Raw genomic sequence first — 22,494 nt, forward strand, 5'->3', positions numbered from 1 at the left:
GCTTCTAGTGTCCTGGCCCCACTGGTGGACCTCCTGATGGCACCTGGGTTTTTTTTGGCCACTGTGTGACACAGGGTGTTGGACTGGATGGGCTACTGACATGATCCAACATGGCTTCTCTTATGTTCCTATGTCTGGGGCAGTGATGCTCTGTACTCTTGGTGCTTGGGGGAGCATAGTGGGAGGGCTTCTAGTGTCCTGGCCCCACTGGTGGACCTCCTGACGGCACCTGGGTTTTTTTGGCCATTGTGTGACACAGAGTGTTGGACTGGATGGGCTACTGGCATGATCCAACATGGCTTCTCTTATGTTCCTATGTCTGGGGCAGTGATGCTCTGTATTCTTGGTGCTTGGGGGGGGGGGGCAACAGTGGGAGGGGCAACAGAGGGAGGGCTTCTAGTGTCCTGGCCCCACTGGTGGAGTGCCTGGATTTTTGGCCACTGTGTGACTGGATGGGCCATTAGCTTGATCCAGCACGGCTTCTCTTATGTTCTCACGTATTTCAAAAGCTGTTCAATTGCTCAATCACGCTACAAAACGAATCTGACCTTCTCCATGGGGAGCTGGATGGATGCTTTGCAGTCCGAGAACTCGGCCGTGATGCTGGGCCCTTGAATCTCGGTCACCACGTACTGCAGCTTCTGGGACTCCTTCAGCATCTTCCGGTTGCTTCCGCCAAACTTGCCGAGGACGCGGTAAGCGACGTGGGAAATGGTCTCGGCGGGATTGCGAAGGGTCCGCCACAAGGCCTTTCGGAGAAGACGTTTCGTTGTTTACGGTTGACTTGATTATGAGAACGTTTATAAAGCGCCTTTCCCCAACGGCTTGATTCAACGTACGACGCGCAATTAAGCCAACAGCGCCCCAAATTCCTCCTTCCCCCAGGCTACTTATAAAACGCAAGAAAATAACCTACACCTTGGAAGCTTCAGAGGGCTGACCTTTCCCCCCCCGCGTGGCAAGCACAATGCAACGCGGCTACGCTGTTATTTGCAGGCTCTGATTTATTTATTACAACTTTTACATCCCACTTTTCTGGGTGGTTCAATAATAGCAAAAGGTGCTTTCCGTTAAAACCGGAAGTAAAACAGCGGGGGAAATTGCATGAAGCTGCAGCCAACTCATGGGGACCCCTTGGGGCTGTCAGTATATTCAAAGCCAAGCAGTTTCTATGCACATGCTGGGGAAGTGAAAGTAACAGAACTGCCAGGTAGATCATCTAAGTGACAGAAGGCGGCTGGTTGCCAGATTGCATCAGCCTGGGCAATGTTAGCACGACTCAGCAGCAAGCTGATTGGTTAACCTGGGTGGATGATGTGTATAAATGTACAAAGACACTTTACTGTGTGTGGGATATGTATGGTGGAGTTGCAGCGGAGCATTCTGTCGGTTTGGAGAGTGGAGGTGTAAATAAATTGTATATAGTGGTTTTATCACTGCCGTGTGCAAGCCTTCATTCTTTGCGTCGCTAAAGACCACCCTCACTAAGCACAGGCGCATCTACAGGGGCAAGAGACACTCGGCGGTAGCTCACCACTGTCTGTCTCTGCCTAGCAACCCTGGACTTCCTTGGTGTCCTCCCATCCAAGTAATTCTCAGGGCCCCTCCTGCTTAGCTTAGCCGCCGCCCGGCTGTTGTTAGGGCTCCCTAGAAGGGAGCACATTCAGCCGGGGCTTCGGGGACTGCATTGGCTGCCGATAGCATACCGAGTTCGGTACAAGGTGCTGGTTATGACCTTTAAAGCCCTTTATGGCCTAGGACCTGCCTACCTTCGGGACCGTCTCTCCCCACATGTTCCCCAGGGAGTGCTGAGATCGGGGTCTCAGAACCTCCTTACAATCCCTGGGCCAAAGGAGGCCCGTCTGAAAACAACTAGGGGCAGGGCCTTTTCGATTGCAGCCCCCTGTTGGTGGAACCAGCTCCCCGGAGGAGGTGAGGGCCCTGCGGAATCTCGGACAGTTCCGCAGGGCCTGTAAGACAACCCTCTTCCGACTGGCATACAACTGACCGATATCTGAATATCCAAATTCATGAAGATCTGAACATTGGAATACTTGAAGAACCGACTTTCAGGGAAGATGTAGCATGGTACATTGATAAATGTTTTTATGTATTTTATTGTATTAATTATTAACGTATTTTAAGCTGATTTATTAAGAGTTTTATGTTGTGAGCCGCCCTGAGCCCGCTTCGGTGGGGTAGGGCAAGATATAAATCGAAATGAATGAATGAATGAATGAATGAATGAATGAATGAATGAATGAATGGCTTCCAAGAGCTGATGTGATCAGGCTAGCCTGGGCCACCAAAGTCAGGGCAGAGGCAAAGAGAAGGGGGTTGCCGTTGCCTGCCTTCCCACTGAGACCCTGCTCTTCCTTGGTTGTCTCCTACCCAAGTATTAACCATGGCCAACCCCGCTTTAGCTTCCAGCACTAGCTGAAATTAGGCCATCTTGGGCCATTTAGGTCAAAACAGCAAACCTCAAATCCCCTCCTGAAAAGACCAGTCCGTCAAATATTCGGGAGACCCAGGTTGTGAAGGGCTTATGGGCCCTCTTCCCTGGTTGTGTTGTGTTGGGATGCTTACATTTTTTAAAAGCAACATCTAAATATTTTAAATGCCATATTAATGCCTGGAATTTTTACTGTCCTAGGGGCCCTATTGGGTGTGGGAAAGCAGCACAGAAATGTTTTAAATAAATTTAAATAACTAGGATCTTGAGAGACTCGGGTTCAAATCTCCACATTCCCATAAAGCTAGGTGGGTTACTGTAAGCCAGCCAACACTCTTGTCAATCCACCCTACCTCATAGGGTTGTTGGGAGGCTAAAATGGACAAGGGGATAATTATGTCTACTGCCTTACCTCCTTGAAGGAAGGAAAGGAGGGGTGTCAAAAATCTACATTAATGAAAATAGAACAGTAAATAGAACACTGTTGCTGCTTTTAAACAGTTCTCTGAGAAGACGACTCTCAAAATCTTACTGGCAGGGTTTGACCAAAGAACGACTGTATCTTTTCTCTGCAATGAATATATGGGTCAAATATTTTCCATCCATTTCAGGAATAAGAGCATCATGCTCTCCAGGGAGATGTGACTGAGCTCTTTGAAAACTTTCCCCCACTGCGATTTGAGTGCATTGAAAATTTAGTTACGGAGATGGTTCAATCTGTCTGTATACCTGTTGTATCAACTTAAGTTACATACTTTGTATTATTATAGGCTTCTTGTGTCTAATTCTACCATGCAATGAATAAATACAGGTCGAGTTAACATCCTGTGTATAATCCATTTAAGATGATAACCCTTAATACTGTTCAATATATTAGGATGAATATGTCGAGATATCACATACATTATTATAATAGCTTTTCTCTACTTCTGAATGGGCTGCGGAACGTAATAAGATATTCAATATTTTAGGATTCATGATGTAAAGATTTTACGTACGTTATTAATATTATAATAGCATTTCTGAATGGGTAGTGAACTGTAATAAGATGTATGATATATTAGCATGCACACTGTATGTTAAGATTCTGTGTATGTTATTAATATTATAATAGCATTTTTCTGCTTCTGAACAGTCTGACTGACTAATAACATAATGGAATTTTCTTAATTTTTTTTACAAAGACCTAATATTACACATATGTGGAAACCAGGGCTTTTTTGTAACTCCTTTGCATATTAGGACCTCCTTTGCATTTGAGGCCACACACCCCTGATGTAGCCAGTCTTCCTGGAGCTTACACTCGGCTCTGTGCTAAGAGCCCTGTGAGCTCTTGGAGGATTGGCTATGTCAGGGGTGTGTGGCCTCAAATGCAAAGGTCCTAATATGCAAAGGAGTTACAAAAAAGCCCTGCCTACAACCTCCTTGTCTCCCCTAGAAAATTATATGGCCCAGCTTCTCAGGCAGCTGGGATGCTGACATTCCAGCATCCCAAGGGATAAGAAGGAAGCGATGAGCTCCGGTTGGGCGGACTCTTAATTTGGCACCATCGCCAACGTTGGATAGAATGTTTACCCCTAGAACAAGCATGAAGTTATGATCCAAGATAAGCACATTTTTACGCCATTAAAACTAGTGAAAGTGATAAGCACATCACAACAAGGTTTGATTTAGCCCAAACTGGCCTGATGTCATGAGAGCGTGAGAGCTAAGCAGAGTCAGCCACAGTCGGTGCTGAGATGGAAGACCACCAAGGAAGACTGGGGTTTCTCTGCATCATTTGTCATGCAAAAAAAAGCCCTGTGTGGAGTAACCGACTGCTTTCTTAGCAATACAACAAAATTCTATTTTATCTGTTTCAAAGTCCTATTTTATCTGTTTCAGAGAGAAGGGTGCTCCAAAGAGTGATGGTGAGAGCACAGAAGATTTGTGGATGTTCTCTCCCCTCATTGGTGGATCTGTATGATATGGGATGTAAAAGGAAGATACAAATGATCTTAAGGGACCCTTCACATCCGGGCCACTTGCTATTTGAGATCTTACCGTCAGGTAGGCGATATAGAGTGTTGAAGGCAAAGACAAATAGATTCAAGGGCAGCTTCTATCCAAGTGCCGTGGTTAGGCTAAACGCAGGGTTATGAATGGTTATTTGTTTTTAGATGCATTTAAATGGTCTATGTATATGTCCTTTTGTGGGTGTTGATGCGTTGGTATGTTTGTGGAAGAGCGCCTCATTTTGTTGCTCTCATTTTCCTTTTTTGAGAACAATGACAATAAATTTATCTATCTATCTTCACAACACGGCTCCTGCCAAAGTAAATCTACCCTGAAATCTGAGGGTGCCGTGGTCTCCAGTGGACATTTCCGATCACTGCCGCTTTACCTGCATCAGTTCTGCTCGCACGGGCTGAATGTGGTCATACAGGAAGTCCGGCTGCAAGTTATCCACGCACAGCTCCAGCGTCCGCAAGCCCTGGCTGACCAGCGTCTGAGACCCATTTAAGGCCGACACCAAAGGATCCATCAGCATCGGCAAGTACGGCAGCAAGGAGCTCAGCCGGACCGGCACCGTGAGGCAGAGCTCCACAAACAAGTCCTTCATGTGCTGCTTGTGCAAACCGCTCTGCAGCATGTTCAGACCTGGAAAACACCACCGGAGGGGATCAAAATAACCCGCACCCCCCCAAAACAAACCCAAGTTGCCATGCTTTATTCTGATGCCAACCTCCAGGTAGGACCTGGACTTCTCCCAGAATTACAAATGCTCTCCAGACTACAGATGTCAATTATGCAAGAGCAGGGGTCGTTTTGTAGAAAAATAGGTGGTGGAGCTCGTCAGTATAACTCATTAGCAAAGCAAACCAACGCAAAAAAAGGAGAGGCCTGGGTGAGTGAGGCCTGCTTGGACTGGCTAGAAATCCAGCCAGCCCAAGCAGGCCTCACTCTCCTGGGGCTCTCCTGGGCTGCCTTCCCTGCACAGTCAAAAGGCCAGCAAGCCACCTGCTGTCCAAAATCACATAAGAAGTGGAGAAAGGGTGCTGCGGGCTTCTCCAGGGGTTAACGAGGGCTGCTGGGGGCGTGGCAAAGCTCCTGGTGGCTGGCTGGCTGGCCTGCTCTCCTAATCCAGGGATTGTTATGCAGCTGCAACTTCTATTCAATGGGCAAGGAAGGTGGAGGAGCGGGGAATCAAACCTAGTTCTCCCAGATAAGAGCACACTTAACCACGACACTAAACTGGCTCTCATAAACTCTTAGGGTTTATGTCAGATAGGAGGCAGCCTAGCCTGGCTTTACTTGTCAGAGATCTCGTCCAACAAGGGAGTAATAATCTCTGACCGTGGCACGTTATAAAACGTGCAACTGAAAAAAACGTGCTCCGGAAAAGTTCTCTAACGTGCTACTGAACTCGAAACTAGCTCTTCAACGTGGCTACCCTCCTGAAATGTTAAAGCCTGTTACAGTCTCACTTTAAAAGACATGGCTCTGCAGCCAGGCGTCAGGCTTTGAAACCAGAACCAAATCAGATTCATAACCGATCACTGTTCTTCCTGGTTTGTTTGTTTTTTTGAACAATCCAACGACCAGCATCTCAGACAACCAACCAGTATTCACGTCAGAAGACAAATAGCAAAAAAAAAAAAAAAAAAGGGAGGAAGGGGATTTGGCTCTGACCTTGCAGCAAATTTGGTAGCAAAGGCAGGAATTCCTGATAGAGCAGATCGTGGCTCCCACCGCCGATCGACCGGAAGAGCGCCCGGAGGAGCAAGAAATAGTTGTAGGGCTCCTTTGCCGTCTGTGCAAGCTCCATGGAGCTGTTCACAATTTTGTGCAAGTGCGGCTGTAAAAAAAAAAAAATGGCAGAGATTAAAACTTGAACTCCTTTCTTGCCAGATTCTAAAAAATCACAACAAAAAATGCAAGCTAGTGACCAATTTACTAAGTATATAGAAACCAGTCCAAATGTCCAAAACATGTACATTCAAGTCCCAAAGTAGTGTGGTGACAAGCCAATCGATTACGTACTTGTTTCTTTCCAGTCTTCATCAGACCTGGGACCAATATTGATTCAATTATATAGATTCTTTACACAATTTTCAAAAAAGAGGGACGCAGAGCGTCTCCAGCTGTAATTTCACATTGGCTACAGCTCAGTATGAGGCTTCTTGTGCCTAAAAATTCTAAAAATCAGCAAGATGATGGCTAGAGGTCTTGAGGGACACGGGCTAGAATTTGTGCACCTGAGAGACTTTCCCCCTCTGATTCCCCCCACCCCCAACCGTTCCTGGTGGTCCTCGATCCTGGGAGGAGGACAATCAATGGAAATCACACACACCCACGCATACCTTTCTGTCAAGCATTGTATATTCATCTTCTGTTATAGTATTTAGACTATAGAATTGTTACTAACCCTGAATTAAGCTAAGGCACATCAAAGTAGCAACCCCCACCTTTCTTCTTTCGCTTTCACTAACAAATGAAGGAATGTCCTCTTTGAAGATAAGACCTCCTGGGGACTTGTTCTCAGGCTCAGCCAGGCCTGAACCCAGGATGTGCTAGCCGCAAGATAGATAAGGAACCTAGCGTGTGAATTTCACACGTGAATGTAGAATTGTTTATAGAACCTTTGACATGCCATCTTAAAGCCTGTATTCTACTGTTACAAAGTAACAGTTCCAATCCTCAGCTCGGCTGAGCCACATGGATTATCAATAGACCAAACTTTGTTTCAATATTCAAGGGCTGGTTATTTTGAAATCTCATGCTTGACACTTTCCTTCCACCTGTAAAAATTCAATAAGCTATGATTAACAACAAGTCACAGTTGACAAATCAGGTACAACCCTCTGGCCTGAAATCCCAGTTTGGTGCCAGCCAACGAAACCCCAGTCTGTAGAACTAAATTTGGATGCCACAGTTCAGAGCTCTCCCAACATAGCGCCCTCCGGAGCCATGGGACCCACTGATACCTCTCCTTGTGCCCTTCAGCTGTTTTCAAAAAGTGGAGCTTTTGCCCAGCAGGGCTTTAGACTGGCCACCGGAGACCTGGCTGAGTGGATTTTTTAAACAGATGCCTCGTCAGCAGCTGCACAACGATATCCACTAAGCACAACGATCCCCGCTAAGAGTCTGAAGGGAAGTTGTTAGCATTAGAGTTATGCGTTAACTGCCTGGGAAGCTGTGGTTGGCTCTGCCTCCTGCAGCAGCCATATTGTGGCTGGGCCCACCGACCTGTGCATGAATTCCAAAGGTACTTGAGGGCTCAGAGGTTAGGCAACCCCTTTCATAGCCAATCAAGGGTGTGGATCAAAGCTCTGCCTGCTTTTTTTACCGGTCCAGATCAAACCACAGTGCCTCCAACATCCCTGCTGTAAGATCCGAAAAAGCGAGATAGTAACTCATGAAAGCTCATACCCTGGCCCAGAAGACTAAATTTTGTTAGTCTTCTGGAGATACGATCAGTGAGTCATGAAAGCTCATCCTCTGCCACAAATTTTGTTAAGTCTTTACGGTGCTATTGGACCCTTACCTCTTTTCTGCTGCTACAGACAGACTAACACACCTACCCAGTCTTGCTGTTAACAACATATGAACATCTGAAGCTGCCTTCTACTGAATCAGACCCTTGATCCATCAAAGTCAGTATTGTCTTCTCAGACTGGCAGCGGCTCTCCAGGGTCTCAAGCTGAGGATTTTCATGCCTACTTGCGCCTGGACCCTTTTTGGAGATGCCAGGGATTGAACCTGGGACCTTCTGCTTACCAAGCAGATGCTCTACCACTGAGCCACCGTCCCTCCCCCCGTCCCTCCCCAACATTCATATTTAGGTTCAGACATACTAGCATCCTCTAGGACAGCCTTTTTGGCACCAGGGACCAGTTTTGTGGAAGACAATTTTTCCATGGGCCGGTGGTAGTGCTGGGGTTTTTGCTACCCCACACTGCCCCATGCCCCGTCCCTGCCCCCCATGGGCATCTTTAAATGAGGGGTAGGTGAAGGTCGCATGTCGTGCTGCCCCTTCCGCTTGTCCAGGATCCAGCCGGATGAAAGAGGTGGTGCTTTGGAGTGAGGCCGCACTGCGTCAAGCATGAGATTTCAAAATAACCAGTCCTTGGATTTTGAAACAAAAGTTTGGTTTGTTGATAATCCATGTGCTTCGTTCGAGCTGAAGATTGGAACTGATACTTTGTAACTCTAGAATACAGGCTTTAAAATGGCACATCAAAGGTTCTATAAACAATTCTACACTCATGGGTGAAATTCACACGCTGCGCTCCTTATCTATATTGCGACTAGCACATCCTGGTTTCAGGCCCGCCTGCGCCTGAGAACAAATCCCAAGAGGTCTTATCTTCAAAAAGGGCATTCCTGCATCTGTTAGTAAAAGCGAAAGGATAAAGGTGGGAGCTGCTACTTTGATGTGCCTAAGTGTAATTCAGGGTTAGTAACAGTTCTATGATTTAGCTACTATAGCAAAGGATAAATATACAATGCTTGACACGCTGCCTCTTTCGTCTGCCCAGGTCCCAGGCGGGTGAAAGGGGCGGTGCAGCACCTCTACCTTGCTTCGCAGCCCGGCTGCTAACAGGTCACGGACCCCTGCTCTAGAAACATTTGAAAACCTTGAGAAAGCTACCGCGAAAGGAGACAGAGACAAACACACGCAGAGACTCACCCCAGGTACAAACGCTGAAATAATTATGGAATACATTAATGCCTCAAGGCCCCAGACCTTGCTCCGTGACTGCTGTTGCATAGTTCTCATTGCTCAAATTAAAATGCCCGCCCAAGGCCAGGCCGTCAGTTTCCGAGAATCAAATCGTTTAACAGGCACGGAGCGGCAACCAGCAAGACATCGCACCATTTAAATTGGATTCGCCGGTTTATGAAATGAAAGTGCCCTTGGTTCTGGCAGCAGCGGAATAGAGGGGGCACGATGGGCGCCATGCAGGGAACGCCCCGGCATTTCTTTAAGAGGAAATGCCCTTCTTCAGATTAAATTACCCAGCTGGTGAAACAAGACTTCCTGGCAGATGAACAAATATTGTTTTTTTGAAAAAAACACGTTTCAGAAATCAAAGCCCAATGCGAAAAGTCTGGTACAAGAAAATTCTTTGCGCTATGCGAATTAGTACATGCTGGATCAAGGCCAAAAGAGCTGCGTCAACAGCGTTAAGAGCTTTCACCAGCCTGGCGGATTTGGCAACCCTTTCCCTTCTTTGAACCACAGGCACACAGCGAGAGAGAGAGAGAGAGACTGTTCTAAAAATTCTTCTCACTCCCCAAAACAGTTCCCCAGGTAGCAAAGGGCTGACCTTTGAGCACCAATAAAAGTTTCCAAGATCACACAAATTGCAAAGCAGTTTTCCAGGGTGGTCAAACAGTTTGTAAAATTTCTCTCCTTCCCCCCAAACAGTTCACATTGTAGTGGAGGGGAAGGGGCTGACCTTTGAGCACCAATAAAAGTTCCCAAGATTGCAAAATAGTTTTGCAGGGTGATCAAACCGTTTGTAGAATTCCTCTCCTTCCCCAAAACCAGCTTGCCACGTAGCAGAGGGGAAGGGGCTGACCTCTGAGCACCAATGAAAGTCTCCCAAGATTACACCAATTGCAAAGTAGTTTTTCAGGGTGTCCCCAACCACCCTCTCGATGTGTTTTGTGTACACACTAAGCGCAATCATCTTATCCTACAAAATGGGACCACAGAAGTGCAGTACCACAGAGGCCTAGACACTTGGAACACAATCATTCCAAAAACCACCACCCTGCAAACACACATGGCCTGAATCCACACAATACAATCCTTTATTTCTGCCTGCTTGTTTCTTTTTTACCTTCAGCATTTGTTCGTTTTCTGCAGCGAAGAGCGAAACAGACCCAAAGACCAGCTTGAAGAGCTTGAGATACAGGTTTGACAGCTCCACGTTGGAGCCCATCTCAGGCAAGCGGTCCAGAAGGTACTCCACCAGAATTGTAGCAAACAGAGCTGAGGTTGTGGGGTTGGCCAGAAAGGAATTGGCAACGATCTGTCAAGAGACCACAATTAGAAGGAATCCCGCCCACAAAAATAGGTTTAAAAACGGGACCTGCTGTTGTTAATTTGAAATTATCTGTTCACACTGTGTATTTATTTTAAACTCCCTTCACCCCATCCTCAGTTAAGAACATCAGAAGAGCCCTGCTGGATGAGACCAGAGATCCATCTAGTCCGGCATCCTGACTAATGCAGTAGCCAATCAGTTCCTCCGGTGGGCCAACAACAAGGCACAGAGGTTGGCACCTTCTACTGATAAGAGTATCAGAGGGCAAACAACAGGGCACAGAGGTTGAGGTTTTCCTCTGAGAAGAAGTCAACAAAAGCCCTGCTGGATCAGGCCAGTGGTCCATCTAGTCCAGCATCCTGTCTCACACAGTGGCCAACCAGCTAATATGAAGAAGATGAAGATATTGGATTTATATCCCACCCTCCACGCCGAATCTCAGAGACTCAGAGCGGCTCACAATCTCCTTTACCTTCCTCCCCCACAACAGACACTCTGTGAGGTGGGTGGGGCGGAGAGGACTCTCACAGCAGCTGCCCTTTCAAGGACAACCTCCACCAGAGCTCTGGCTGACCCAAGGCCATTCCAGCAGCAGCAAGTGGAGGAGAGGGGAATCAAACCCGGTTCTCCCACATAAGAGTCCGTGCACCAAACCATGCCATCAACAGGGCACAGAGAGGCTGAGACCTTCATAAGAATATCAGAAGAGCCCTACTGGATCAGACCAGTTGTCCATCTAGCCCAGCATCCTGGCTCACACAGTGGCCAACCAGTTTCTCTGAAGGGTCAACAACAGGGCACAGAGAGGTTGAGACCTTCGTAAGAACATCTGAAGAGCCCTGCTGGGTCAGACCAGTGGTCCATCTAGCCCAGCATCCTGGCTCACACAGTGGCCAACCAGTTTCTCTGAAGGGTCAACAACAGGGCACAGAGAGGCTGAGACCTTCATAAGAACATCTGAAGAGCCCTGCTGGGTCAGACCAGTGGTCCATCTAGCCCAGCATCCTGTCTCACATGGTGACCAACCAGTTCCAACCAGAGGCTGAAGCATTAGAATCATAGAGCTGGAAGGGACCTCCAGGGTCATCTAGTCCAACCCCCTGCCCAATGCCTTCCCTGATGTTTCCTCCTGGCACTGGGATTCAGAGGCTGACTGCCTTTGACAGTGGAGATTCTCTTCAGTCACCATGGTTCGAAGCCTCAGATACACCTCCCCTCCATGAATCTGTCCAGCCCGCTTTCGAAGCTGTTATCTAGGCCTGTGGCCATTACGACATCCTTGCTCCAAAAGGACAAACCAAGCACCAAACAACAGCTTCTCAAAACCCATATCCACTTTCTATTGTTGGAATGAAACATTCATTTAATGGGAACACTTTTAAAAAAAAAAAAAAAAGAAAAAAAAGCTTGTGTTATTGCGACCCTGGAGTGTTGAACTAAATTCGAAGTCCAATTGGCTTGCGCAAGGGGGTGGCATTAGAAATGCCAACCGAGAAGAACATCCCAGCCAACCAGAGCCTCGGCGGTCGTATACTGTTACAGTCAAGTGCACAAAACATGCTACCTGAAGGGCATAGTTCTTCGAGATTCTTTCGACCATGTACGGCACCGTCGTCTGGAAGATTTCTTTGAAAGTCAAAGGGTTCATCATGGTGAAGACCCCGGCAAAGTGCTCCAGCACTTCCTTCTCTTCTTTCATACGGACCGTTTGGCAGTTCGCCACACGGATGTACGTCTGCCCGTTTCCGGCTATCTGAACCTGGGGCGAGAAAAACGTTTCCTGCAATTCAAGACTTACTTCTGCTGTTACCGTTTTTTCCAACTCCTTCAAAAAGCATAAAGAGTTAATGGGAAAAACTGCCTGGATGCAGAAAAAAAACACACAAGGAGGAAAACAAACATGACGTGCGGATGATCGCAGAGAGGATTCAGAACCAGCCTTGAACATATTAGAATGTAAGAGAAGCCATGTTTGATCAGGCCAATGGCCCATCTGCTCCAAAACTCTGCGTCACACAGTGGCCAAATCCCAGGTGCTATCAGGAGGACCAACGGTGGGTCGAGATTCTCCAGAAGCCCTCCCGCTGTTGCTCCCCAAGTACCAAAAGCATCCCTGCTCCAGGCAGAATGTTCCATTTATATCTTGTGGTTTAGGGCCACTCATGGACCTGCAAAAAAGATGTGGACTTCAAGAAGGACGTGGACAGAATGGAGCGGGTGCAGAGGAGAGCAATGAGGATGACCAGGGGTCTGAAGACCCAGCCCTAGGAGGAAAGGCTGAGGGACTTGGGAATGTTCAGTCTGGAGAAGAGGAGGTTGAGGGGGGACATGATGTTCTCTTTAAGTCTTTGAAAGGCTGTCACTTAGAGGAGGAGGGTAAGGGGTTGTTCCTGTAGGCAGTAGAGGAGAGGACTAACAATAATTGGTTTAAATGAAGGGCGGGAAGGTACTGGCTGGATATTAGGAAAAACTTTTTAACAGTGAGAGTTGTTCGACAGTGGAATCAGCTCCCTAGGGAGGCACTGAGCTCCCCCTTACGGGCAGTTTTTAAGCAGCAGCTGGACAAACACTTGTCAGGAATGCTCTAGGCCAGGGGTGGGGAACCTTTTTTTCTACCAAGGGCCACTTGGATATTTATGACATCATTCGCGGGCCATACAAAATTATCAACTTAAAAAACAGTGCTCTGCCAAAAGAGAATGATTCAGGCCAGCAAAATTTATCCAGATAATTGTTTTTCTATTTGAAGTCACGCGGGGAGAGCCTAATTCAGCACACGCACACACACATACCGGCCTGCCACCCTAGGTCCAGGTATATTAGACCCCATCCCCCAATATTAGCATATTAGGCCACATCATCTGGGATAATCACATGCAAACTGAACTGGTCTGTGTCACATTAGGATAATCACGTGCAAATTGAACTGGTTGTAGCTGGCTCCCAACCCCCACCCCTACTAGCCCTCCCTCCCTCCCTTCAGCTGCTCCCAGCAGACCTTAAAAGGCACCCACATACCCCAGCAGCAGTCCTTCACAATGCCCATGAGAGAAAGAAGAAGATGAAGATATTGGATTTATATCCTGCCCTCCACTCCGAAGAGTCTCAGAGCGGCTCACAATCTCCTTTCCCTTCCTTCCCCACAACAGACACCTTGTGAGGTGGGTGGGGCTGGAGAGGGCTCTCACAGCAGCTGCCCTTTCAAGGACAGAGTCCTTTAAACAGAGGTTGGCCTCTTCTCAAGAAACGGCAACCAGGCAGGGCTGAGCCACAGTTAAGAACCCACAGTTATTAAGAAACAAATCTCTGTCAACCGGGTGTGTGTGTGTGCATGTAAACTGCCATCCTTACATCTGACTTATTGTAACCCCCTGGGAGTTTTCAAGGCAAGAGATGCTCAGAGGGGGTTTCCCTTTGCCTGCCTCTGTACAGCAACTCTGGACTTCCTTGGTGGTCTCCCATCCAAGTCATTCCCAGGGTCGGCCATTCTTAGCTTCCAAGATCAGGCTAGCCTGGGCCACTAAAGTCAGGGCAGAGGCAAAGAGAAGTGGTTTGCCATTGCCTGACTCTGCGTCGCAACCTGGACTTCCCTGGTGGTCTCCCATCCGAGTACTAATGGAGACTGTTTAGCTTCTGGGATCTGATGAGATCAGACCAGCCTAGACCATCCAGGAGATTCCCATAAATGGACGCCACGACATCATCATGTGAAGGGCATGCCCCGAAAAACAAATCTGGGTTTGCATGCCTGAACCAAGACAAGGAGGGGGGGAAAGAGGCTGGGAGAACAAACAGGAAGCAGAGAAACCCACTTCCTTCCAAATGAGGCTGAGGGGATCCCCTGCTTTCCTGACAACCATGCAAAAATACCATGTCAAATGCCATACCTGATAAATATCCAAAGCCTGCATTGCGTATTTGACCAATTTTATATAAATCTGAGTCTCTTTCGGCTGAAGTTGCTTGTTAGGAATGAACTGGGCTTCTGAAAAAAAAAAAGGAAGGGGAAAGAGAAACAAAAAACAAAATTACTTCTTAGTGCAAAGAGCATGCACTTACCCGCCCACCCCAACCGCAATGGGTTAAATGTCATGCCACTCAATCTTGTGCCAGATTACCGCCAGGCGCTTTGCAAGAGGTGATGCCCCACGTGATTGTCTTGACACCGCAGACCAAGGTCTTCACCAAGCTCCGGCAATCGGTGACTTGGAATGTCTGCTTATCCTCCTTCTCCTTCTCCCCCTGCTTCTCGAACACGGGCCCTGCCGCAGAGGTCACAGGCGTGGTGGGAGCGGGAGACGGGACAGGTCCGGGAGCCGCGTTGGCACCAGCTGGGACCCCTGGCAGTGCTCCTTCCACTGCCCCCAGTTCAGACTGTGGCTTGCACTTCTTGAAAATGACTGTGAGTTGGTAGCGTGCGATCGTATGGAATTTGAGGACAAACACCTGGGGGAGGAGAGGAAGGAAAGAAAGATGATCTTGGATTTATATCCCACCCTCCGCTCCAAATCTAAACACCTGGGGGAGATGGGGAAGGAAAGAAAGATGATCTTGGATTTATATCCCACCCTCTGCTCCAAATCTCAGAGTGGCTCACAATCTCCTCTATCTTCATAAGAACATAAGAGAAGCCATGTTGGATCAGGCCAGTGGCCCATCCAGTCCAACACTCTGTGTCACAGAAGAACATAAGAGAAGCCATGTTGGATCAGGCCAATGGCCCCTCCAGTCCAACACTCTGTTTCACACAGTGGCCAAAAAAAAGTGTGTGTGTGTGTGCATATATATACACACACACTGTGGCTAATAGCCACCGATGGACCTCTGCTCCATATTTTTATCTAGCCCCCTCTTGAAGCTGTCTATGCTTGTAGCCGCCACCACCTCCTGTGGCAGTGAATTCCACATGTTAATCACCCTTTGGGTGAAGAAGGACTTCCTTTTATGTTTTAACCTGACCGCTCAGCAATTTCATCGAATGCCCACGAGTTCTTGTATTGTGAGAAAGGGAGAAAAGTACTTCTTTCTCTGCTTTCTCCATCCCATGCATAGTCTTGTAAGCCTCTATCATGTCACCCCGCAGTCGACGTTTCTCCAAGCTAAAGAGCCCCAAGCGTTTTAACCTTTCTTCATAGGAAAAGTGTTCCAACCCTTTAATCATTCTAGTTGCCCTTTTCTGCACTTTTTCCAATGCTATAATATCCTTTTTGAGGTGCGGCGACCAGAATTGCACACAGTATTCCAAATGAGACCGCACCATCGATTTATACAGGGGCATTATGATACTGGCTGATTTGTTTTCAATTCCCTTCCTAATAATTTCCAGCATGGCGATGGCCTTTTTTATTGCAATCGCACACAGTCTTGACAATTTCAGTGAGTTATCTACCACAACCCCAAGATCTCTCTCTTGGTCAGTCTCTGCCAGTTCACACCCCATCAACTTGTATTTGTAGCTAGGATTCTTGGTTCCAATGTGCATTACTTTGCACTTGGCAACATTGAACCTCATCTGCCACGTTGACGCCCACTCACCCAGCCTCAACAGATCCCTTTGGAGTGCCTCACAATCCTCTCTGGTTCTCACCACACTGAACAATTTAGCATCATCTGCAAACTTGGCCACTTCACTGCTCACTCCCAACTCCAAATCATTTATGAACAAGTTAAAGAGCATGGGACCCAGTACCGAGCCCTGCGGCACCCCACTGCTTACTGTCCTCCACTGCGAAGACTGCCCATTTATACTCACTCTCTGCTTCCTATTAATTAGCCAGTTTTTGATCCACAAGAGGACCTGTCCTTTTACTCCTTGACTTTCAAGCTTTCTAAGGAGCCTTTGATGAGGAACTTTATCAAAAGCTTTCTGGAAGTCAAGGTAAACAACATCTATTGGGTCTCCTTTGTCCATATGTTTGTTCACCCCTCAAAGAAATGCAACAGGTTAGTGAGGCAAGATCTTCCCTTGCAGAACCCATGCTGAGTCTTCCTCAATAACCCGTGTTCATCAATGTGCCTACTCATTCTGTCCTTGATAATGGTTTCTACCAACTTTCCCGGTATTGAAGTCAGACTGACTGGCTTGTAATTTCCCGGATCTCCTCTTGAAACCTTTTTAAAGATGGTTTAAAGATCTGCCTTCCTCCCCAACAGACACCCTGTGAGGTAGGTGGGGCTGAGAGAGCATTCATAGAAGCTGCCCTTTCAAGGACAACTCTGCGAGAGCTATGGCTGATCCAAGGCCATTCCAGCTGCTGCAAGTGAAGGAGTGGGGAATCAAACCCAGTTCTCCCAGGTAGGAGTCTGCACACTTAACCACGACACCAAACTGTGACTCTCAAAAGGAAATGGCAGGCAAAACAAACCAAATCCCCCCAAACAACCACCAAGATACGCAGTGGACCTACATCATCCTCCTCTTATAATAATAATATAATAATAATAAACTTTTATTTGTATCCCGCCCTCCCCGCCGAAGCAGGCTCAGGGCGGCTAACAAGACATGGTATAACCATGATTCGCATAAAACAATTTTAAAATACAGTTAATAAATACACTTAAAAGACGGTTACATAAAAAGTTAAACTACAATAATTGGAAGCCAGTGCAGTTCCTTCAACCCAGGCTGCATGTGTTCCCACCGAAGTAGTCCCAGTAGCAGCCTGGCCGCCGCATTCTGCACTAGCTGCAACTTCCGAGTTCGGCACAAGGGCCGAACTTTTGTTCAACGCTGAAAATTATTTTTTTAATTATTATTATTATTATTAGTCTGAGGTTTGCTCCGGCTGTGTTTGCTCCAGATGTGTTTTCATCTCCCTTTTTAAAATGAAGCTTATTCCCATTGCAGTGCAATGCAGCGGTTTGAGCTTTGGGACCCAGAAGGATAACAAGACGAAACCCAGCCGTACCCGGACAGGGTTCCCTCAAATTCACACTGACGTTACACAGGTTGTAAAATTCTGATGTCCTCCATGCAGAATTTGTGCCGTTGGGGTACGGGGCTTCATTTATCTGATTTTTTTAGTCATTGCTCACCTGAAGGATCTTGTGGCAACGTACAACATTATAACCGATAAGGTAAAAACAACGAAAGAACAAGCGCTGCCGTACTTGATAAAGGGATCTGCACAACATCTTCTGGCGAATGGGATGCCTTACTGACCCGCTAGCCAGCACCCATTCCGGACTACCACGAACCATTCTGCCATCTTATTCTGAATAAGGCTCTGCTTAACTCCGGGACCGCCTTTCCCCACAGGAGCCTCAGAGCGCACTACGATCAAGTTCCCAAAACCTTTTAATGATCCCTGGGCCGAAGGCTGTTCGGCTGTCCACCATTAGGGCAGGGGCCTTTTCGGTGACAGCCACTACCCTCTGGAATGCTCTCCCTGAAAACATCAGGGCCGGGCAGGACTTATCGCAATTCTGCAGGGCCTGCAAGACGGCTCTGTTTAAACAGGATTTCAACAACTAATGGAGGCGTCCAGTACTTCACCACCCCACAGCCTTAACATCTATCCCGACCTCAGACAGAAACGTAAGGTGCTAATAACACTTAATATCACTATAGTAAACAGCACCAACAGAGAATCAGCATCGCCACCTAGCGACTAAAATTTGTATACGTTGAGATGTTGAATGACTTTTATTTCACTGTAATATTTACTTTTATGTGCTTTCAATGTTGTTAGCCGCCCTGAGCCCCATAGGGGAGGCCACGATACAAATATAATAAAAATAAAATAATAAAATAAAATAAAATAAAATAATGAAATACAGAAGAAGATGATATTGGATTTATATCCCGCCCTCCACTCCGAAGAGTCTCAGAGCGGCTCACCATCTCCTTTACCTTCCTCCCCCACAACAGACACTCTGTGAGGTGGGTGGGGCTGAGAGGGCTCTCCCAGCAGCTGCCTTTCAAGGACAGAGTCACAGAACGGCCTACAATCTCCTTTCCCTTCCTCCCCCACAACAGACACCCTGTGAGGTGGGTGGGGCTGGAGAGGGCTCTCACAGCAGCTGCCCTTTCAAGGAGAGAGGCTCAGAGTGGCCCACAATCTCCTTTACCTTCCTCCCCCACAACAGACACCCTGTGAGGTGGGTGGGGCTGGAGAGGGCTCTCACAGCAGCTGCCCTTTCAAGGACAGAGTCTCAGAGCGGCCTACAATCTCCTTTCCCTTCCTCCCCCACAGCAGACACCCTGTGAGGTGGGTGGGGCTGGAGAGGGCTCTCCCAGCAGCTGCCCTTTCAAGGACAGAGTCTCAGAGTGGCCTACAATCTCCTTTACCTTCCTCCCCCACATCAGACACCCTGTGAGGTGGGTGGGGCTGGAGAGGGCTCTCACAGCAGCTGCCCTTTCAAGGACAGAGTCTCAGAGCGGCTCACAATCTCCTTTCCCTTCCTCCCCCACAACAGACACCCTGTGAGGTGGGTGGGGCTGGAGAGGGCTCTCACAGCAGCTGCCCTTTCAGGGACAACCTCTGCCAGAGCTCTGGCTGACCCAAGGCCATTCCAGCTGGTGCAAGTGGAGGAGTGGGGAATCAAACCCGGTTCTCTCAGATAAGAGTTTGCACACTTCACCACTACACCAAGCTGGCTCTCCAGTGAAAAAATAAACTGGATTCAAATTGTATACTGACGACTTGATAGGTGATTTTAGAAGAAGATATTGGATTTATATCCCACCCTCCGCTCCGAATCGCAGAGCGGCTCACAATCTTTATATTTATATATATATATATATATTTTTTTTTACCCTGCAATGACGTGTTGTGAAACGCCCTGAGCCCGCTTGCAGGGGAGGGTGCAATATAACTGAAATAAAGCCCGTATGTCTCTACGTCTCCAATTAAAAATAAAAAAGGGGGGGGGACAGCCACCCGCCTCCAAGCGCCAAATACCTCCAGCATCCGCATAAGGATGTCTCGGCCATTGCCGTTCTCCTGCTCGCTCTTGGAGCGGATGCAGTCCACCAGGTTCAGCAGGAGCTTGCAAGACATGGTCTGGATGCTGCTGGGCAGGGACTCGTCGTCGATGTTCTTGGCGAACAGCTGGACGGCCAGCGAGAGGTCGTTGAGCGGCAGGTGCTGGCGGACGTGATGCACCAGGTCGGCCAACGTGCTGTAGGCGAGGGGTCTGGGCGCCACACACAAAACGGGGGGGGGGGGGGAGAGAGAGAGCGGAGAGTGGCTCAGATGGGAGGGACGGTGGCTCAGTGGTAGAGCATCTGCTTGGGAAGCAGAAGGTCCCAGGTTCAATCCCCAGCATCTCCAACTAAAATGGGTCCAGGCAAAGAGGCATGAAAAACCTCAGCTTGAGACCCTGGAGAACCAAGGGATGGTGGCTCAGTGGTAGAGCATCTGCTTGGGAAGCAGAAGGTCCCAGGTTCAATCCCCGGCATTTCCAACTAAAAAGGGTCCCAGCAAATAGGTGTGAAAAACCTCAGCTTGAGACCCTGGAGAACCAAGGGATGGTGGCTCAGTGGTAGAGCATCTGCTTGGGAAGCAGAAGGTCCCAGGTTCAATCCCCGGCATCTCCAACTAAAAAGGGTCCCGGCAAACAGGTGTGAAAAACCTCAGCTTGAGACCCTGGAGAGCTGCTGCCAGTCAGGGGAGGGACGGTGGCTCAGTGGTAGAGCATCTGCTTGGGAAGCAGAAGGTCCCAGGTTCAATCCCCGGCATCTCCAACTAAAAAGGGTCCAGGCAGACAGGTGTGAAAAACCTCCGCTTGAGACCCTGGAGAGCCGCTGCCAGTCTGAGAAGACAATACTGACTTTGATGGACCCAGGGTCTGATTCAGTATAAGGCAGCTTCATAGGTTCAGAGTATTAGCAGCACCAATCAGGACATGCCTGGCTTTGTCAGACAGTCAGTCGTATTGATTACGGTCATTAGACCATCCATGTACAGAAGGAAAAAATACAATAAAAATGATAAAAATTAAAAGTTGAAAAGTATGCATTCTTACATACAAGCATAGAGGAGAGATATGAAATATACCAATTATTCCCAAGTCCAATATTCGAACCTGGTTAATGTACATCTTCTGCAGCCTCATAATCAACACACACAACCTGGCAACTTGATAGGTGATTTTAGAAGAAGATATTGGATTTATATCCCACCCTCCACTCCGAATCGCAAAGCGGCTCACAATCTTCTTTATCTTCCTCCCCCCGCAACAGACACCTATGAGGTGGGTGGGGCTGGAGAGGGCTCTCACAGCAGCTGCCCTTTCAAGGACAATCTCTGCCAGAGCTCTGGCTGACCCAAGGCCATTCCAGCAGGCACAAGTGGAGGAGTGGGGAATCAAAATCGGTTCTCCCAGATAAGAGTCTGCATACTTAACCTCTTCACCAAACTGGCTCTAAAGAAGCTCTAAAGAAACCCAGGTTCAAATCCACAATTAGCCACAGAAACCTGCTGAGTGACCTTAGACCAGTCACATTGTCTCAGCCTAACCTACCTCACAGGGTGGTTGTGAAGGTAAAGTGAAGGAGGAGGAAAAAGAAGACCACAGATTTATACCCCGCCCTTCTCTCCGAATCAGAGTCTCAGAGAGGCTCACAATCTCCTTTATCTTCCTCCCCCACAACAGACAACACAACCTCTGCCAGAGCTATGGCTGACCCAAGGCCATTCCAGCAAGTGCAAGCGGAGGAATGGGGAATCACAGGGTGGTTGTGAAGGTAAAGCGAAGAGGGAGGAGGAAAAAGAAGACCACAGATTTATACCCCGCCCTTCTCTCCGAATCAGAGTGGCCTACAATCTCCTTTCCCTTCATCCCCCACAACAGACACCCTGTGAGGTGGGTGGGGCTGAAAGGGCTCTCACAGCAGCTGCCCTTTCAGGGACAGAGTCTCAGAGCGGCCTACAATCTCCTTTCCCTTCCACCCCCACAACAGACACCCTGTGAGGTGGATGGGGCTGAGAGGGCTCTCACAGCAGCTGCCCTTTCAGGGACAGAGTCTCAGAGCGACCTACAATCTCCTTTCCCTTCCTCCCCCACAACAGACACCCTGTGAGGTGGGTGGGGCTGAGAGGGCTCTCACAGCAGCTGCCCTTTCAGGGACAGAGTCTCAGAGCGGCCTACAATCTCCTTTCCCTTCCTCCCCCACAACAGACACCCTGTGAGGTGGGTGGGGCTGAGAGGGCTCTCACAGCAGCTGCCCTTTCAGGGACAGAGTCTCAGAGCGGCCTACAATCTCCTTTCCCTTCCTCCCCCACAACAGACACCCTGTGAGGTGGGTGGGGCTGAGAGGGCTCTCACAGCAGCTGCCCTTTCAGGGACAGAGTCTCAGAGCGGCCTACAATCTGCTTTCCCTTCCTCCCCCACAACAGACACCCTGTGAGGTGGGTGGGGCTGAGAGGGCTCTCATAGCAGCTGCCCTTTCAGGGACAGAGTCTCAGAACGGCCTACAATCTCCTTTCCCTTCCTCCCCCACAACAGACACCCTGTGAGGTGGGTGGGGCTGGAGAGGGCTCTCACAGCAGCTGCCCTTTCAAGGACAGAGTCTCAGAGTGGCCTACAATCTCCTTTCCCTTCCTCCCCCACAACAGACACCCTGTGAGGTGGGTGGGGCTGCAGAGGGCTCTCACAGCAGCTGCCCTTTCAAGGACAGAGTCTCAGAGCGGCCTACAATCTCCTTTCGCTTCCTCCCCCACAACAGACACCCTGTGAGGTGGGTGGGGCTGGAGAGGGCTCTCACAGCAGCTGCCCTTTCAAGGATAACCTCTGCCAGAGCTCTGGCTGACCCAAGGCCATTCCAGCAGCTGCAAGTGGAGAAGTGGAGAATCAAACCCGGTTCTCCCAGATAAGAGTCCGCACGCTTAACCACTACACCAAACTGGCTCTCAGAAACTCATAAACTCTTAGGGTTTAGGTCAGGTAGGAGGCAGCCTAGCCTGGCTTTACTTGTGAGGCCAGGGATCTTGTCCAACCAGGGAGTAATAATCTCTGACCGTGGCACGTTATAAAATGTGCAACTGAAAAAACATGTGC

The 22,494-nt window shown here is 48.4% G+C and overlaps 1 protein-coding gene across 1 annotated transcript in view; it reads right to left on the reverse strand.

Moving 5' to 3' along the window:
- Positions 1 to 22,494, reverse strand: part of TRRAP (transformation/transcription domain associated protein) — a 280,470-nt gene that overhangs the window by 220,181 nt on the left and 37,795 nt on the right. The window contains 8 exon segments of the mRNA XM_060260958.1: positions 549 to 749; positions 4,836 to 5,092; positions 6,125 to 6,290; positions 10,285 to 10,476; positions 12,056 to 12,250; positions 14,379 to 14,476; positions 14,610 to 14,937; positions 19,395 to 19,629. Of these exon segments, the coding sequence (XP_060116941.1) occupies positions 549 to 749; positions 4,836 to 5,092; positions 6,125 to 6,290; positions 10,285 to 10,476; positions 12,056 to 12,250; positions 14,379 to 14,476; positions 14,610 to 14,937; positions 19,395 to 19,629 (1,672 nt within the window).

This window comes from Heteronotia binoei, chromosome 20 (assembly GCF_032191835.1).
Source record: "Heteronotia binoei isolate CCM8104 ecotype False Entrance Well chromosome 20, APGP_CSIRO_Hbin_v1, whole genome shotgun sequence".
NCBI lineage: Eukaryota > Metazoa > Chordata > Lepidosauria > Squamata > Gekkonidae > Heteronotia > Heteronotia binoei.